General features: G+C 40.5%; 1 protein-coding gene across 2 annotated transcripts in view; it reads right to left on the bottom strand.

Annotated features, from left to right (window-relative positions):
• LOC139752852 (ATP-dependent DNA helicase DDX31-like) overlaps window positions 1–20302 on the bottom strand; it is a 185736-nt gene that overhangs the window by 121908 nt on the left and 43526 nt on the right. For both annotated transcript variants that reach the window (XM_071668819.1, XM_071668820.1), the window contains exons 6-8: window positions 14635–14735; window positions 3878–4050; window positions 3648–3736 (exon numbers count right to left, since the gene is read on the bottom strand). In XM_071668819.1, coding sequence (XP_071524920.1) covers window positions 3648–3736; window positions 3878–4050; window positions 14635–14735 — 363 coding nt within the window. The remainder of the gene's footprint in view (window positions 1–3647; window positions 3737–3877; window positions 4051–14634; window positions 14736–20302) is intronic.

The raw sequence follows: 20302 nt of genomic DNA, 5'->3' as shown, positions 1-20302 counted from the left end.
AAGTGTTGCATGGTCTAGCCAGTGGTAGGGGCACACTAGGCAGCCAGCTCTTGGGAGCAAAAACTAAAGTAATACCAATAAAAGAGGGAACGTGAACCAACATTGCAGCATACGGCAACAGGGTCAAGTTTGGAAGGTAGCTTGGGACAGTTTATAAGTTAGATTGCTTTTGACTTGACTCTGTCAAGTAAGCGTACAGAGGTAGAACCACAACAGATGTGAAAGCAGTACTCCATACAAGGATGAATCAACACCTTGTATAAGTGTTCAGAAAAGAAGTTTCGACACCTAAACAGGACACCCAATTTCTTACAGGTAGACTTAGATATTCCATTGATGTGGGGCTTCCAAGAAAGAGTGGATGTTACAGTAATACCAATCATGTTCATTAGGAGGTGGAATTACAGAACTGTCAAAGGAGAGATGAGAGTTGAGGAATTTTCGATAAAGAGATGGGTAGAAACTGGGTCTTGGAGGCATTACTGTAAACTTAACATGATTTTGTCTACTCCACTGAGATATCCTGTCCAAGTCTGAGTATACTGAGGAAGCTGTGTCAAGACGAGATGCAGATCAAGTGATGTGGATGAATGTAGTGTTGAGTCATCAATGTATGAGTCATTGGATTATTTGTGGGAGAGGAAGAAATCAATGAAAAAAAGGAGAAAAAGTGTAGGGGACAAGACAGAACCTTAAGGGACACTGCTGTTGATAGAGAAAAGGGGAGAGGCTGATCCATCACCAACACAGAGATAGGTCAGCTGAAGAGGAAGCTAAACATGAAGGAGCAAAGTAAGGTATGGAAGCCAAAGGAAGGGAGCTTAGAGATGAGACCCCTATGCCACACCCTGTCAAAGGCCTTAGGTATGTCAAGGGCAACTACATATGACTCCCCAAAGGCTTTCAAGGATGAAGACCACATATTAGTAAGATAGAAAAGAATATCACCAGTGGATCTCATATTACAGAAGCCATACTGGTGATCAGATAAAAGACTGTGATTTTCGAGGTGTTTAAGGATATGGGAATTGAAGATGGATTCATAGACTTTTGAAATGGTAGATGTCAAGGCAATAGGACAATAGTTAGAGGGGTCAGAACAGTCACGCCCTTCTTAGAGATGGGATGTATCAATAAGTGTCTCCAAAGAGAAGGAAAACTTTTGATTTTTAAAGCAAAAACGGAACAGATGAACAATCACAGGTGCAAGTTCAGAGACACATTCTTTCAGTACATGGGGTTGGATGCTTGTGTCCAGAGAAAGGAGCACTTTTTGGACAGTATGAAAGGAGATTACACGAAGAGGCATAGGATTAGTAAGAGGAGAATCAGGGGGTGAAGGAATGTTAGAGTCATCCAAGATGGAGTTAAAGGAGAAATGGGAACCAAAGAGAGCTACTTTATCAACGGGAGAGAAAGTTATAGTACCGTCAGAATGGAAAAGTGAAGAAAAGCAGTGACAGAAGTTGTTAGAGATGCCCTTAGCTAAAGACCAGAAAGACCTATCAGTGGATGACAAGGAGAGTTTATCGCACTTCCGTTGAATGATGGAATGCTTCGCCTCATGGATAACATGCTGGCAGTGATTAGGGCAGTGATAAAAGCTGAATGAGAGCGTGAGGAAGAGAGGTTTTCCAAGCCTGATATGCTTCAGAACAGAACAGGAATGGCTGAACCATGGATTGGATGAAGCTGTCTTGGAAGAGGAAGGGATAAATGCTTCCATTCCTGCAAGAATAACCTCTGCTTTGCGTCTGGCAGAGACAAAAGCACCAACACATACGAGACAGTAATTTACCCAAAGAAAGTCAAAAAAGAAGTTATACAAGTTATTCCAGTCAGCTTTGTTCAGGTGCCAGTATTTATGCATAGAAGGTGCTGCTGGAGGAGGAGGTGCCATTAGAATAGATATATTTATGAAAATGTGATCAGATCAACTAAGTGGGGACAAGATAGCGTACTTACAGTGGAATGGACTAGAGGTGAAAAACAGATTCATAACATTAGGAAAGTGGTCACAATGGTCAGGTGTATGGGTAGGGTAGGAGACAATTTGCTCTAAGTCATTGAAAATGGAGAATGGAGGGGCTTCAATCCCTCCACTATCCACACGGGAGAAATTCAACCATTTCCTATGGTGAATGCTGAAATTCCCAAGGTAGAAGATCTCAGCTTGTGTGAAGAACAGCAAGAAGAGCATCAGCATGGAGGTAAAGTTAGACATTTTGTGGGTTTTGATGCAGGTCAATATGGTGATTATACTTTCAGAGGTCTCAGCTTGTATGGTACATCAGTAAGAACAATTGCTAAGCATGCAGGTAAATTTGCTGATAACCACAAGGAAAATGAAACATTTTCTTTGTAGTTAACAGCAAATACTAAATCATACGCACTGCTGTGACCTACTCCAACATGTAGGTAAAGTAAAGCAGTGTTCCTCCAATGCAACAAAGATTACTCACAGAACAGAAGTTATAGGGAAAATGAAACAAATTCTCAGTATCTGGATCGAAAGGCAGAATCAACACAACATGCCTGTACTTTGTGTATAGTAATGTAGTATTTCTATTGATAAATAATATTAGCTTAAGCTGTTTTTCTTAAATGAATACTTACATTAATGGTGTATTTGCATGTTTCTTGGCATTCTGTGTGAAAATTAAGTAAAGATGTCCATCCCATGAAAATAGCTCCCGTTATCCCTCAGAATCCTGCTACAGTAAAATGGGATTCCACCAAGTTCTCTTTCCCAGGAATGCATCTCCAACATTAAGCAAGGACTAGGTACTAGGTGCACACCTCAAAGACATTACCATTGCTAAGCAAGGACTAGGTACTAGGTGCACACTTCAAAGACAATAACATTGCATGTAATGACTCAGATAATTGGAATCAGAAAGTGAGAAGAAAAACCCGGGATATATAAAACAAAAATTGGTCACTAGTGAGAAAACACTCCTACCCTAACACCAAGCTAAAGGATAAGCCGAAACAGCCACATATACAGGTGATGTTTTCAGTTCTGTAATATAAGTTCTGTTTTTCTTTCATACTTGTTTGCCATTAGCCACATTAGTGAGCTAATGCTGGGAAAATACTAAGAAAATACCTCATCCACTCACATCCATTCTTTAGGTGTCACGCATAATGCACCAAAACCACCACCACCTATTCACAACCAGGAACCACTGACTTTTGTATGATTTCCCTTGACTGTTTCATATGTCCTGGTTCTGTCCAATAACAGAACATCGCCCCTTTTATACTACATACTCCAATTTACCCTGTCTCATGCAAACATGTCCATGTATTATATGAATGTAGCTGGCATGACGAACTCATTGTCACTTAAATTTTGACAGGCATAGGCCTGTCTTTCAAGCTCATCAGTAAGATCCTGATAATACAAACAAAAAAGGAGAAGACAGACCATTGTAACTGTCGCCTTTACTTACATATACATTATTAGAGAGCAAATTTTCCCATTTAACTTTTATAGCGATCAACCAGTAAAATTATTTGAAAATCTTAAACGGTGACCAGGATCCCATTTTTCAGTTACATTTACTTACTATAATAGTGACAGAATGAAAGGGAAAGCTATTCATTAAACTTTGATAAATGAAATAATGCAGAAAATTTCTCACCTGGACAAAACCTGGGAGAAAAGGGCTGTGTGATAATCCACCATATCCTGAGTTGCAAAGAAGACAATCATCTTTCTTTCATCACCAAACTGTTCAAGAAAAATTCAATATCATGTAGAATGGTAAATCTGTGCTACATAATGGGTAAAATGTCTGAAACACTGTATGTTTAAAACTTTCCTTTTCTTGCATGAATATGAATACAATCAATTCACAAATCAAGTACTAACCTTACACTTTGAGAGAATAAATGCAGCTAATGTGACAAGCCTAAGTTTTGCTGGAACCAAGAGATAATAGTGTGAGAGATTTTCCGGAGTAGCTAATTCTGCTGAGGAGAGCTGTTTACTTTCTTCATTAGAATGGCTGATGTCAACTACTTCAGGGGACAAAAGACTAATACCTGTGCAAAGTAAAGAAACATTACCAAAAACAATCTGAAAATGAAGAACATACTAAAGGTATATTGAGAGATATTCATAACAGCATGTGCAAAACCTTTCATTTTCTCAATCTTAGTATTCCAAACTTGTCACCTAAGAAATGCCACCCTGTGACAGCGAGACAATTTCAAGCCTTTAATTGGAATACTAAAGTTCTGATTTCTTTGACTTCAAAAGCTTTTGGACCACTTTTCTAAACTCTCACATCAAGCATCTTGAAAATCATAACCTTACTAATCATAGTACAGCTATATCAGGCTACATCGACTGGTCTTTCCTATCTCATTTAAATTCAATTCTACTCTCTCAAGAATTTTGGATAAGCTTACGTCTGTTCCCATGATACTTCAAAAGTTTTTGATTCAGTTCAGAAGACGGCTCTGATTTCTCAGCTTCTATCACTCAGCTTTAACCTTTATGTTCTGTAAAGTGTTCTGCCCGGTAATTTCCAGTTTTTTCAACTGATCCAGATATGAAACTATTTAACTAATATCTATACTTACTCCTATGCAGATGAATAAGTTAAGCACTCTTCCTCCTCCTTTTTATACCTGTTTCTCATCTCATTCTGACTGCTTCTATCACTATGAAACTTGTAAACATCTCTTAGTGAGGTAGAAATAAACCACTTCTGCTTCTAAAGAGTAAAGTTTTCTGTTACTCTCAAAAATCTTCTGAAATTGTTATTTTTCTTTAACTTTCTCACTAGGCCTAGCAACATTAGTGGCTGGACACAGCATGTGGCGCTGAGCCATTTGTGGCTCTAAACCTCTGAACACTCATTTGAATTCCCAACTGATGGATGAATCAGATCTTATCCAAAGATGTCACAGTAACCAAACAACACATCTAGAAAAATGACATGTATCAAAATCACCCTCAAATTGTCAAATAAAGTATACCTGCCTTATCACTGCAGGATGACAAATTAAAACAGCAACTAACAAAGTTGGTAGTAGTTCTTAGGCAGCCACTGACTGGTGGGGTATATTACCTGTACTACCCACCTGGGTACTGGGAGGGTCAGTGGTAGCTGCATAGTGAGCCAGCATTTCAGTGGTTGTCAAGTTGCTCTCCTTTGACCAAGACAGCTAGCTTCTTTCTACCTCACTCACATGTGGACTGCTGACATTTTGTCTACAAACATACAACCTCCCCTTGTCACACATAACACAATTCATCATTCCTAACCCTTGATTTTTCTGCGGTGAGCATTATGCACTAATCCTGCCTCTTGGCAAAATGGGAGAAGCAATAGACAGTAGTAGTAAGTAGGAACAGTAGATATAAGTATTACGTCAAAGTATTTATTTATTTATTTTTCATTTATTTTGCTTTGTCGCTGTCTCCCGCGTTAGCGAGGTAGCATAAGGAAACAGACGAAAGAATGGCCCAACCCGCCCACAAACACATGTATATACATACATGTCCACCCGTGCACAATATACATACCTATACATCTCAATGTACACATATATATACACACACAGACATATACATATATACACATGTACATAATTCATACTGTCAGCCTTTATTTGTTCCCATCGCCACCTCGCCACACATGGATTAACAACCCCCTCCCCCCTCATGTGTGCGAGGTAGCGCTAGGAAAAACACCAAAGGCCCCATTCGTTCACACTCAGTCTCTAGCCGTCATGTAATAATGCACCGAAACCACAGCTCCCTTTCCACATCCAGGCCCCACACACTTTGCATGGTTTACCCCAGACGCTTCACATGCCCTGGTTCAATCCATTGACAGCACATCGACCCCGGTATACCACATCGTTCCAATTCACTCTATTCCTTGCACGCCTTTCACCCTCCTGCATGTTCAGGCCCCGATCACTCAAAATCTTTTTCACTCCATCTTTCCACCTCCAATTTGGTCTCCCACTTCTCCTCGTTCCCTCCACCTCCGACACATATATCCTCTTGGTCAATCTTTCCCCACTCATTCTCTCCATGTGACCAAACCATTTCAAAATACCCTCTTCTGCTCTCTCAACCACACTCTTTTTATTTCCACACATCTCTCTCACCCTTACATTACTTACTCGATCAAACCACCTCACACCACATATTGTCCTCAAACATCTCATTTCCAGCACATCCACCCTCCTGCGCACAACTCTATCCATAGCCCACGCCTTGCAACCATACAAAATTGTTGGAACCACTATTCCTTCAAACATACCCATTTTTGCTTTCCGAGATAATGTTCTCAACTTCCAAACATTCTTCAAGGCTCACAGAATTTTCGCCCCCTCCCCCACCCTATGATTCACTTCCGCTTCCATGGTTCCATCCACTGCCAGATCCACTCCCAGATATCTAAAACACTTCACTTCCTCCAGCTTTTCTCCATTCAAACTTACCTCCCAATTGACTTGACCCTCAACCCTACTGTACCTAATATTACGTCAAAGTAATAGATACAAACGTTAGCTGGGAGCGTTAGGTAGAAATAGTAGGCTGAATCATTTGGTACACAAATTATGTAACAGTAGTTGGTGGGAACATCAGGTAGAAGCCTATGGAAATGCAAGAGTTGCCCTCTGCCAGTGACATGCCAAGGGTGAGACATAAAAAAGGCTAAGAAGCAGCACTGGAGTTCAGCATTTACGGAGACTCTTTTGCCGTATCCATCCTCTCAAGGGAATTCCCAAAGGGAACATGCATGAGACTATTGTAGTCATTTTCACAATAAAAGAAATAGTCTATCTTGTATCAATATCAATTTTTTTGATGAAAATAAGGTTCTGTTTTCCCTTTACTAATGTAAATAATGTTCTCTCTGTGCTAGTGATATAAAGATGAGTAAAATAAAATACACAAATATACATTATAAGAATATGTATATGTAAAAGGTTTGAAGTTAATGAGATTTGGATAAAATCACAAAGATTATAATATGTGTAAGTGTATGTGCAGTGAAATCACACCTAGAAAAAAAAAATCATCATATGCTTACAAAATAAAGAGGGTCCATGCCACCATCCAGGGCTTATCCCCATACACTGAACACCCTTTACAACAGATGACAGTGTCCTACTTTTTTTATCATTTTTCTCAATAATACAAATAAAGATATTCAGTATGGAGAACAAATTTTTTTTTTTCATACTAGTGAATCATTTCAGAATGAGTGAACAATGAAAGGTTTAATGGTTGTGTTGTTCAAACTCTCTATTATTAATCAACACCTACTAAGCATTGCTGGATATGATAATATGCTTGTAGTAAAAGCATTTTCCTTCAACATATTTATATTTTTATTTATTTTGCTTTGGGCTATAGATAGGGTTGTACAGAGGAGGGTGGATGTGTTGGAAATGAAATTTTTGAAGACAATATGTGGTGTGAGGTGGTTTGATCGAGTAAGTAATGAAAGGGTAAGAGATGCGTGGTAATAAAAAGAGAGTGGTTGAGAGAGCACAAGAGGGTGTATCGAAATGGTTGGTTACATGGAGAGAATCAGTGAGGAAAGATTGACAAAGAGGATATACATGTAAGAGCTGGAGTGAATGAGGAGAAGTGGGATACCAAATTGGAGGTGGAAGCATGGAGGGAAAAAGATTTTGAGTGATTGGGGCCTAAACATACAGGAGGGTGAAAGGCGTGCAAGGAATAGAGTGAATTGGAACAATGTGCTATACCGGGTTCGACATGCTGTCAATGGATTGAACCAGGGCATATTAAGCACCTGGGGTAAACCATGGAAAGTTTTGTGGGGCCTAGATGTGGGAAGAGAGCTATGCTTTCGGCGCATTACACATGACAGCTAGAGACTGAGTGTGAACAAATGTGGCCTTTGTTGTCTTTTCCTAGTGCTACCTCATGTGCACACGGGGGAAGGGGGGTGCCATTTCATATGAGGTAGGGTGATGATGGGAATGGATGAAGGCAGCAAAGTATGAATATGTACATGTGTATATATGTATATGTCTGTGTATGTATATGTATGTATACGTTGAAATGTATAGGTATGTACGTGGGCGTATATACATGTGTATGTGGGTGGGTTGGTCCATTCTTTTGTCTGTTTCCATGCACTACCTCACTAACACAGGAGACAGTGACAAAGTATAATAAATGAATAAATAAAAAGATGGTGTGGGAGGCAAGTTGTTAGAAGCAGTGAAAAGTTTTTATCGAGGATGTAAGGCATGTGTACGTGTAGGAAGAGAGGAATGTGATTAGTTCTCAGTGAATGTAGGTTTGCGGCAGGGGTGTGTGATGTCTCCATGGTTGTTTAATTTGTTTATGGATGGGGTTGTTAGGAAGGTGAGTGCAAGAGTTTTGGATAGAGGGGCAAGTATGCAGTCTGTGGTGGATGAGAGAGCTTGAGAAGTGAGTCAGTTGTTGTTTGCTGATGATACAGCGCTGGTGGCTGATTCATGTGAGAAACTGCAGAAGCTGGTGACTGAGTTTGGTAAAGTGTGTGTAAGAAGAAAGCTGAGAGTAAATGTGAATAAGAGCAAGGTTATTAGGTTCAGTAGGGTTGAGGGACAAGTCAACTGGGAGGTAAGTTTGAATGGAGAAAAACTGGAGGAAGTAAAGTGTTTTAGATACCTGGGAGTGGGTTTGGCAGCGAATGGAACCATGGAAGCAGAAGTGAATCATAGGGTGGGGGAGGGGGCAAAACTTCTGGGAGCGTTGAAGAATGTGTGGAAGTCGAGAACATTATCTCGGAAAGCAAAAATGGGTATGTTTGAAGGAACAGTGGTTCCAACAATGTTATAAGGTTGCGAGGCATGGGCTATTGATAGAGTTGTGCACAGGAGGGTGGATGTGCTGGAAATGAGATGTTTGAGAACAATATGTGGCGTGAGGTGGTTTGATCGAGTAAGTAATAATAGGGTAAGAGAGATGTGGGGTCGATGTGTTGTTAATGGATTGAACCAGGGCATGTGAAGCATCTGGGGTAAACCATGGAAAGTTCTGTGGGGCCCGGATGTGGAAAGAGAGCTGTGGTTTCGGTGCACTATTACATGACAGCTAGAGACTGAGTGTGAATGCATGTGGCCTTTGTTGTCTTTTCCTAGCGCTATCTCGTGCACATGAGGGAAGGAGGGGGTTGTTATTTCATGCGGGGTGGCGATGGGAATGAATAAAGGCAGACAGTATGAACTATGTACATGTGTAGTATATATGTATATGTCTGTGTGTGTACATATATGTATACGTTGAGATGTATAAGTATGTATATTTGTGTGTGGACATGTATGTATATACATGTGTATGTGGGTGGGTTGGGCCATTCTTTCGTCTGTTTCCTTGTGCTACCTCGCTAACGCGGGAGACAGCAACAAAGCAAAATAATAGAAAGAAGCACCGAACATAAACCTGGTTTACCTCCAGATCATTTCAGTTTGAACCTTTCACAAGTAGTTTTTTCCTTAACAGCCTCAACTACCTTAGAGAGGTAGTATCAGGAACAAACAAACAGTTGTTATGTATAATATACTTGAAAGCAGAATCTACAACCCAAAGACTACTTTAGGGCTTATCTAATCTGTTTCATATATCCTGGTTATACCATCTTATAGCATATTGCCCTCCATATACCACATCAATCCAATTCATTTTATCCTATGCATGCCTCCTGCCCTTCTGAATGCTCTCACCTTAATATTCCAAAGCATCCTTCTATCTATTCTTCCATCTCAGTGGTCTTCCCCTTGCTCTCTCCACATCAGATATGTAGATCTCTTTATCAGTCTATCTTTTCTCATCCTCTTAATGTGTACAGACCTTTTAGCACATCTTACTCAGTCCTTTCAAATAGACCATACTTACTACCACACCTCAATCTTTAACTTCCTCTCAAATAGACTATACTTACTACCACATCTCAATCTCACACTGTCATTCTGTACACAATCACTTGCCTTCCATCAAAGTATATATTTCACCCTAGACATTTCATTTCCAACATGTCCACCTTCTTCATCCTTTTGTATTTTTGGCCCAATATTTACATCCACAGAACACCTTCAGGAATATACCTCAAAATATACCCACCTTCGACCTAAAAGCTACTGATCTCTTTCACATACTCCTTAATGCACTGAGAACCTTAGGCCACTCTTCCATCCAATGATTAACTGAAGCCCTCAAGGTTCCATCCTCTGCCACATCCACTACCAAGTAACCACAGCATCTGACTACCTCTAGATCTTCCCTGATTAAACTTACACTCATATCATCCTGTCTCAAACACTATTCTACCTCATCACCTTACTTTTGTTCATGCTCACTCTTATTTTCTTCTTTCACAGATTCCTTCAAATTCTGTCACCAGTTTCCGGAATTTCTCTCTGGAGGACGCCACCAGAGACAAGTAATCTGCAAACACCAAATAATTCCCATCCAATGGCCTCCACTTTAAGCATACTTAAAAGCCACCCCTCACTTTAAGCCTGTTGCATTAACTGCCTCACCATCCTGTCAACCTACAGAATAAACAACCAAGCTGACATCACACAATCTTGATACAGATCAGTCTTCACTAGGATCTCCTTACCTTTCTCCCTTCCTACTTGCACATATACTTTATTTTCCTGGTTAAAATTCCTCATTGCATTTAGTAAAACATCCTCTACCTCTCCTGAAGCCATGTTGCTATTTCCCAATCAGGTGTTTGGTCCATGCTACCACTCTCTCAAATATAATTTTCCCATAAACCTTACTAGGTATGCTTAAAAGCCCTCTAATAATGTCTTCTAAAATGACATTTTGCAATAATGACATTCAAGAATTAGGGTGAAAAATCTTGGTATAATATTAAGGCCTCACACTAGTGATGTCTCTCAAGAAAAAAAATTGTATTATCAATTTACCAATTGCAATATCCTTTTCCATCAAGAATGAAATACTCAAAGATAGCATACAGTTTTTCAGTCATAATGACCTTCATAATGATACCAAAGCTCAGCAATATCAGATGTTCAATGAATTTACAAAACTATTCCAGGCTGGGTCATAGCAGTGATATGACATTCAAACATCATCGATACAACATCAAAGAATATAATTGAACAGTGATACAACGTTGTACCAAAGTCACAGTAACATTGCACTGATGTGACCAAAGTTGTACCAAAGTCACAGTAACATGGCACTGATGTCACATCAACATTGCTACAGATCAGAGATGTATTGAAAGTCTGAATTCAGAGATCTATGGATGCAAATGTGTATGTGGATATCATGCTTACATATTTTGTGGGTAAGGATGCAGATATCAGTTTCTAGAAACAGCAGATCTGATTGTCAGACTATGACACCCTCATGTGGATGTTTTCAGGATATTTTGTTATATATTTCAATAGATTAAGAATTATTAGTTCATTACAGAACATCAATAATTTCTAAATGATTGATGAGTTAAGCCATTTCTCTCTAGCATATATCATCTCTAATCCCTGTGTCAGGGAAATGCTTAACATTCCTTACAACATACCACGAGAAGAGCATCCCACAGGCCCTGACAGCCAGCTTGTCTCAAACTCATTACCAACACCCTATCACTTGTAATAATTCCCATAAAACTCACTTGCAAGCTGGTAGACCTCTTACTAATGCAGGTCAACAGTCAGTAATTTGCAGATAAAATCAACAGGTGGATTGTAATGAATCTCAAGTGGGTGATTCCCCTAGAAAGTCATAAGCGAATGATGGACTGTCCACGAAGAGAGGACTGATTATGTGAAAAACCTCTTAGCAGCCTAGATACCAAAGTCAAGCAACTTGGCAATTTGCTGCATAAGCCTTCTGGCAGCCAGTAACCTGATGCCAGTTCAATGTTGTACAGCTTAGTGATTCTAGTGATTCAAGAATGTGCAATTACCAATTTGTAATGTACAGGGCCCCAATCTCTTAAGCATTCTCTGCCAATGTACAACCCTTTCAAATTTTGAATGCTGTCAACATTACCCACATCCTCTATCAGTTTATTCCATTCATCCACCAGTCTTCTATAAAAATTCGTTTTTTTTCAACAAGTTTCTTGCTTTACTTCATGTTATGTTCTATAACTGTTTTGTACCTACATCTTCTGAAGATCTGTCAACATCATCACTTTGGTTCAAAAATTTAAAATGTTGTGATCAAGTCACCTCTCACCCTTCTCTTCTATCTTCCATTAGGGGTATATTTAAGGATTCTAGACATTTCCTCTTACTCAACTGTCATAATTCTGGTACCATCTCTGCCGCCCTCACCTGGACCTTCTCCGTTTACTCTATCTGCTTCTTTAGGTGTGGAGATCAAATTTGTGAAAAAGATTCTAGCTCTGATTTTATGTTTGATAGGACTAGCTTGCTAAATATTTCCTTATCCATATATCTGAAAGCTATTCTAATATCTGCTTGCAGACAATCTGTCTCCTTTACTATTCTTTGCAAGTGAGACTATGACAGCACAGTAGAGATGATGTCAACTCCAAAGTCCCTCTCATATAGAATTCTGAAGCTTATCTCTTGCTAGATGATAATCATACTGTGGCTGTCTTTCACTGTGTCCCATCCTCATCACTTTACATATGCTCAAGTCAAATTTCATCAGATATAAGTGAGTGGTAGTATGAGTGTATGAGGCAGGAAGGGTATGACACTTCTATCCTTCAGCCATGTCTGTCTTATTCTTTTCTATATTTCTTCATCAAGTTGTACTTCTTTAATTCTGAAGTGGTTGATGTATTTTACGACACATTATCCAAATTCTAAACCGCTTCTCTTAAGGATGCCCTAAGCAAAAGCTCTAAAAATATTTTACCACCAAGTGTTGAGAAATAAATAACTTTATGAGGTCAGAATCCTAGTAATTTCCCTAAGATCTCTCTTGCAATTTCCAGGAGCTCTGCCCCCTTGATACTGATTGCAATGATACCTGATTCCTCATACCAACTCTCACTCCTGATTCATATCATCCTTCTCATGCACCTGAGAAGGAGGTTTTCCATTCTCAATAAAGCTTACTCAGACCTGTTCAACTTACTAACTCATCTACTCTCATTTCTCAACTTGAAATGCCTTTTTTCTATGGCAATGATTCTTCTCTACATCCATCTCTTTTACAGATAATGATTTAGCTTCTATTCTTAAGAGATGGCTGTTTACATACATCCTTCCCTTACCAGAAACATTTTTTTTTTCTTTTTTGCTTTGTCGCTGTCTCCCGCGGTTGCGAGGTAGCGCAAGAAAACAGACGAAAGAAATGGCCCCAACCCACCCCCATACACATGTATATACATACGTCCACACACGCAAATATACATACCTACACAGCTTTCCATGGTTTACCCCAGTCGCTTCACATGCCTTGATTCAATCCACTGACAGCACGTCAACCCCGGTATACCACATCGCTCCAATTCACTCTATTCCTTGCCCTCCTTTCACCCTCCTGCATGTTCAGGCCCCGATCACACAAAATCTTTTTCACTCCATCTTTCCACCTCCAATTTGGTCTCCCTCTTCTCCTCGTTCCCTCCACCTCCGACACATATATTCTCTTGGTCAATCTTTCCTCACTCATTCTCTCCATGTGCCCGAACCATTTCAAAACACCCTCTTCTGCTCTCTCAACCACGCTCTTTTTATTTCCACACATCTCTCTTACCCTTACGTTACTTACTCGATCAAACCACCTCACACCACACATTGTCCTCAAACATCTCATTTCCAGCACATCCATCCTCCTGCGCACAACTCTATCCATAGCCCACGCCTCGCAACCATACAACATTGTTGGAACCACTATTCCTTCAAACATACCCATTTTTGCTTTCCGAGATAATGTTCTCGACTTCCACACATTCTTCAAGGCTCCCAGAATTTTCGCCCCCTCCCCCACCCTATGATCCACTTCCGCTTCCATGGTTCCATCCGCTGCCAGATCCACTCCCAGATATCTAAAACACTTCACTTCCTCCAGTTTCTCTCCATTCAAACTCACCTCCCAATTGACTTGACCCTCAACCCTATTGTACCTAATAACCTTGCTCTTATTCACATTTACTCTTAACAGAAACATACAGCACCCAATAAACCATTTGGTCCCTAAGATATTATGTAAGCATAAGAACCTCAAGAGCTGGCTAATCAAATCAGTTTTTTCTTGTAACAGTATTGAGGAACTCCTTACAGTATGACATTTTTCCAACTCCTAAAATCTGTCTTCCTTTGAGGCAGTTCTATCATTACCTAATGAATGGGTCGCTCTTATCAAAACTTGTCACATCATGCCTAACCTTGATGTGGTCATGTGGCCCCTGATTAGTACCTTACTGAGAAGTGAGGTGTGAAATAACAACAAATAGACATAAAAAAAATCATGCTAAAAATACAAAAAATAAAATAATCAGAATAATTATATACCATTTCCTTTAATTTCCTAATTCCATAATCTATTCAACATCCTAAATCATAATCCATTCCTTAAGAAAATCATTTAGGTGCCTGCTCACTTAAAAATACTTTAAATATCAAGAACACCTTCATTCTATATTGCAATATCTAAAGTTAAATATTCACCTGCAAGTTTTTCTACACCAGCAGTCAATGTGGCTGAGAGCATAACAGTTTGTCTAGATCTGCACAGCCCTAGCTGCTGCTCTGTGAGTGTTTCTATGATGCTGGAATGTAAATAACAACACATAAGCTGGAATGTAAATAATAACATATAATAGTAAATAGTTTCATACAGTATATCTTCAAAAATCTTATTTCAAATAAACGAATGGAGATGTGAAAGAGATGCATATTGATATGGGAGGAAAAGAGGAAAGGAGAGAAAAAAAATAGGTATAAGAGATGGGAAGAACTAACAAAGGAGGTAGTAAGAAGAGCAATAAAGCTCTTAGAGAATAGGAAAGCTGGGATATAAATAATGTACAGTGGTAGGCACAATGAAGAGTAGAGGTGATACTGTTCTGAAGTGAATATGGAAATTGAGTATGAAATGTAGTCAAAGTGGTTCGGTGCCTGATCACTCGTAGAAGCATTTTTTCAACTGTACTGTAAAAGGAAGGGGAGTAAACATAAATACAAGAATTACAGAAGAATGAATCTCCTTAGCACAGTTAGCAAGGGGTATGGTAAAAATGACCAACTGTTATTAAGATTAGTGAATTCCTTGTTGAGGAAAACCAAGTTGGGTTTAGGAAGGAAAGAAGGGTGCACAAATCAGATTTTAGCTCTTAAACAAATAATGCAAGACAAGTTTCAGAGAAAAGGACTAGTATGGATTAAGAAAAAGCATATGAAAGTGTGAATAAGAATACACTTTCACAAGTTTTGACTTCAAATGGTGTGTATGACAGTAGCACATAATTGGGAGTAAATGGTGGTATAGGTGAGTGGTTTAAAAAATGCGAGAGCATCAAAGTTGTTAGATGTCATCATGGTTGTTTCATACTTTTATGGATGGGGCATTGTGTAAGATGAGGGTGAAGGCAGGTGACTATGGTGTGATAATCAGCAGTTGCTGTATACAAGTGACAATGTGTTGTCTGCTAAATTAATGGAGGAGCTGGATATAATGGTGGGGTGATCTGATGATCTATGTATGGGGAGGATGCTGACATTGAATTTGGATAAAAGTATTAAATTTTGAAAGGGAAGGAAGGTCTTACTTTAAGATCAGTTTGCATGGCGAAGAACTGGAAGTTGTAGGTAAGTTTTAACAATCAGGAGTAAAGTTCAATAATAATGGTAATATGAAAGATGAAGTTGAAAGTAGAATCATGCATGAGAGAAAAAGGGAGAAGCACTGAAAGCTCTGCTGAATGGAAACATATGAAGTGTAAAATGTGCAATAAGCAAACATGAAACCTAAGTGTAAACTGATCTGATTAAAAATAACCACAGAAAAGGTGTATAATCTGCACAGTACAGTTGGACTTTGGAGGATGGTCAGAATGAAGATGTGAGAGGGTTATGAGGTATGAAGAACTCATTAGAAAAGTGCATGAATGAGTCTTCTAGGTTGGCATGGTCATGAAAAATGCATAGCAGGTACCAGGATGGAAAAGATTTTTTTTTTTTTTTTTTTGCTTTGTCGCTGTCTCCCGCGTTTGCGAGGTAGCACAAGGAAACAGACGAAAGAAATGGCCCAACCCACCCCCATACACATGTATATACATACACGTCCACACACGCAAATATACATACCTACACAGCTTTCCATGGTTTACCCCAGACGCTTCACATGCCCTGATTCAATCCACTGACAGCACGTCAACGCCGGTATACCACATCGATCCAATTCACTCTATTCCTTGCCCTCCTTTCACCCTCCTGCATGTTCAGGCCCCGATCACACAAAATCTTTTTCACTCCACCTTTCCACCTCCAATTTGGTCTCCTACTTCTCCTCGTTCCCTCCACCTCCGACACATATATCCTCTTGGTCAATCTTTCCTCACTCATTCTCTTCATGTGCCCAAACCATTTCAAAACACCCTCTTCAGCTCTCTTAACCACGCTCTTTTTATTTCCACACATCTCTCTTACCCTTACGTTACTTACTCGATCAAACCACCTCACACCACACATTGTCCTCAAACATCTCATTTCCAGCACATCCACCCTCCTGCGCACAACTCTTCTCTATCCATAGCCCACGCCTCACAACCATACAAAATTGTTGGAACCACTATTCCTTCAAACATACCCATTTTTGCTTTCCGAGATAATGTTCTCGACTTCCACACATTCTTCAAGGCTCCCAGGATTTTCGCCCCCTCCCCCACCCTATGATCCACTTCCGCTTCCATGGTTCCATCCGCTGCCAGATCCACTCCCAGATATCTAAAACACTTTACTTCCTCCAGTTTTTCTCCATTCAAACTTACCTCCCAATTGACTTGACCCTCAGCCCTACTGTACCTAATAACCTTACTCTTATTCAAATTTACTCTTAACTTTCTTCTTTCACACACTTCACCAAACTCAGTCACCAGCTTCTGCAGTTTCTCACATGAATCAGCCACCAGCGCTGTATCATCAGCGAACAACAACTGACTCACTTCCCAAGCTCTCTCATCCACAACAGACTTCATACTTGCCCCTCTTTCCAAAACTCTTGTATTCACCTCCCTAACAACCCCATCCATAAACAAATTAAACAACCATGGAGACATCACACACCCCTGCCGCAAACCTACATTCACCGAGAACCAATCACTTTCCTCTCTTCCTACAAAGACAATAAACAGAAATAAAGCAAATGGTACATGGAGAGTTAGACCTTGAAAGAGATGGACAGATATTAGGACAGAACTGAGCAGGTCACGCGATATCTCAGATGATGATAGAAGAATGATTGAGGACTGAATGCAATGTAACCATTTTGGGTATAGAAATGGTATGAACAGAAACACTGGTTTACCTTGTCCTTTTGCCTTTTACCTTGCAGCCCTAGGATCTCCTATGAGGTTCCTGCAGTTCTCAGGAAGGTGGCAACATCCAAAGGGTAGAGCCATAAGTCAAGAAGTGTGATGATGCTGAGTCATTGTCTTTGTGGGGAAAGTACAACACAACTGAGGAGTAAGTGTTTAGTGTGTTCAGTGCAGAGACAGTATCCAGGGCATGAGTGGTCTTGTGATATACTGAGGTGGTGTTTGTAATACTGGAAAAAAGGGGTGTGTCCAGAAAACAATTTAAAAAGATTAACTTGCACTTATCTCGGGTGTGTGGTTTCAGATGGGTGCACATCTAGTGGAATAGTGCTTAAAACACAGTTGGAAGGATAGTTGTTTCACACCTGTCAGGTTAATTTGGTAAGTATGTATCTTGTCAAAGTGTGTTTGTTGAGGGGGAGAGGGATATGTGAGTACATGTTGCTGAGTGTGAGGCAGAGATAAGTTTATCATTACTTGAGGGTCGGTGGCTGTTTACGAAATGGCTTGGATGGGAAAGGTCTAATGTTGTGAAGACCAGAGAGCTGAACACATGGCACGGAGACTGTACTCGGTCTTTCTTCCTTCTTTTATGGTGTCAAATATTTGTGGTTGCTAGTCAGTCAGTGAGCGTTCTAAATGCTTTGTTCTGTATAGTACATAGCTTTGTTATAATTGTTTTTGGCAGGATAGATGCAAGGCATGGGCTATAGATAGGATTGTGTGGAGGAGGTTGGATGTGTTGGAAATGAGATGTTTGTGGGCAATACGTGGTGTGAGGTGGTTTGATCGAGTAAGTAATGAAAGGGTAAGAGAGATGGGTGGTAATGAAAAGAGTGTGGTTGAGAGAACAGAAGAGGGTGTATTAAAATGGTTTGGTTACATGGAGAGAATGAGTGAGGAGAGATTGACAAAGAGAATATATGTGTCAGAGGTGGAGGGATTGAGAAGTGGGAGACCAAATTAGAGGTGGAAGGATGGGGTGAAAAAGATTTTGAGTGATTGGGGCCTGAATGGAGGGTGAGAGTTATGCAAGGAATAGAGTGAATTGGAATGATGTGGTATACTGGGTGGATATGCTGTCAATGGATTGAACCAGGGCATGTGAAGCATCTGGGATAAACCATGGAAAGTTTTGTGGGGTCTGAATATGGAAAGGGAGCTGTGGTTTTGGTGCATTACATATGACAGCTAGAGACTGAGTGTGAACGAATGTGGCCTTTGTTGTCTTTTCCTCGTGCTACCTCACGGGGGGGGGGAGGGGATGCTATTTCATGTGTGACAGGGTGTGTACGAGTAGGAAGAGAGGAAAGTGATTGTTTCCAGGTGAATGTCAATTTGTGGCAGGGAGTGGACTTAGCAGCGGATGGAGCCATGGAAGCGGAAGTGAATCATAGGGTGGGGGAGGGGACGAAAATCCTGGGAGCCTTGAAGAATGTGTGGAAGTCGAGAACATTATCTCGGAAAGCAAAAATGGGTATGTTTGAAGGAATAGTGGTTCCAACAATGTTGTATGGTTGCGAGGCGTGGGCTATGGATAGAGTTGTGCGCAGGAGGGTGGATGTGCTGGAAATGAGATGTTTGAGGACAATGTGTGGTGTGAGGTGGTTTGATCGAGTAAGTAATGTAAGGGTAAGAGAGATGTGTGGAAATAAAAAGAGCGTGGTTGAGAGAGCAGAAGAGGGTGTTTTGAAATGGTTTGGGCACATGGAGAGAATAAGTGAGGAAAGATTGACCAAGAGGATATATGTGTCGGAGGTGGAGGGAACGAGGAGAAGTGGGAGACCAAATTGGAGGTGGAAAGATGGAGTGAAAAAGATTTTGAGTGATCGGGGCCTGAACATGCAGGAGGGTGAAAGGAGGGCAAGGAATAGAGTGAATTGGATCGATGTGGTATACCGGGGTTGACGTGCTGTCAGTGGATTGAATCAGGGCATGTGAAGCGTCTGGGGTAAACCATGGAAAGCTGTGTGGGGCCTGGATGTGGAAAGGGAGCTGTGGTTTCGGGCATTATTGCATGACAGCTACAGACTGAGTGTGAACGAATGAGGCCTTTGTTGTCTTTTCCTAGCGCTACCACGCACACATGAGAGGGGAGGGGGATGGTATTCCATGTGTGGCGAGGTGGCGATGGGAATGAATAAAGGCAGACAGTGTGAATTGTGTGCATGGGTATATATGTATGTGTCTGTGTGTGTATATATATGTGTACATTGAGATGTAAAGGTATGTATATTTGCGTGTGTGGACGTGTGTGTATATACAGGTGTATGGGGGTGGGTTGGGCCATTTCTTTCGTCTGTTTCCTTGCGCTACCTCACAAACGCGGGAGACAGCGACAAAGCAAAATAAGAGAAAAAAAATATAAAAGATGATAGGGCAGGTGAGGCATACCTCACACCACATATTGTCCTCAAACATTTCATTTCTAACACATTCACCCTCCTCCACACAGCCATATCTATAGCCCAAACCTCTCAACCATATAACAATGTTGGAACCACTATTCTTTCAAACATACCCATTTTTGCTCTCCGAGATCACGTTCTCACCTTCCACATATTCTTCAATGTTCCCAGAACCTTCGCTCCCTCTCCCACCCTGTGACTCACTTCCACTTCCATGGTTCCATCCGCTGCTAAGTCCACTCCCTGCCACAAATTGACATTCACCTGGAAACAATCACTTTCCTCTCTTCCTACTCGTACACACCCTGTCACACATGAAATAGCATCCCCTCCCCCCCGTGAGGTAGCACGAGGAAAAGACAACAAAGGCCACATTCGTTCACACTCAGTCTC

Source organism: Panulirus ornatus, chromosome 13 (assembly GCF_036320965.1).
Source record: "Panulirus ornatus isolate Po-2019 chromosome 13, ASM3632096v1, whole genome shotgun sequence".
Lineage (NCBI taxonomy): Eukaryota > Metazoa > Arthropoda > Malacostraca > Decapoda > Palinuridae > Panulirus > Panulirus ornatus.
This window is presented reverse-complemented; position numbering and strand designations above follow the sequence as displayed.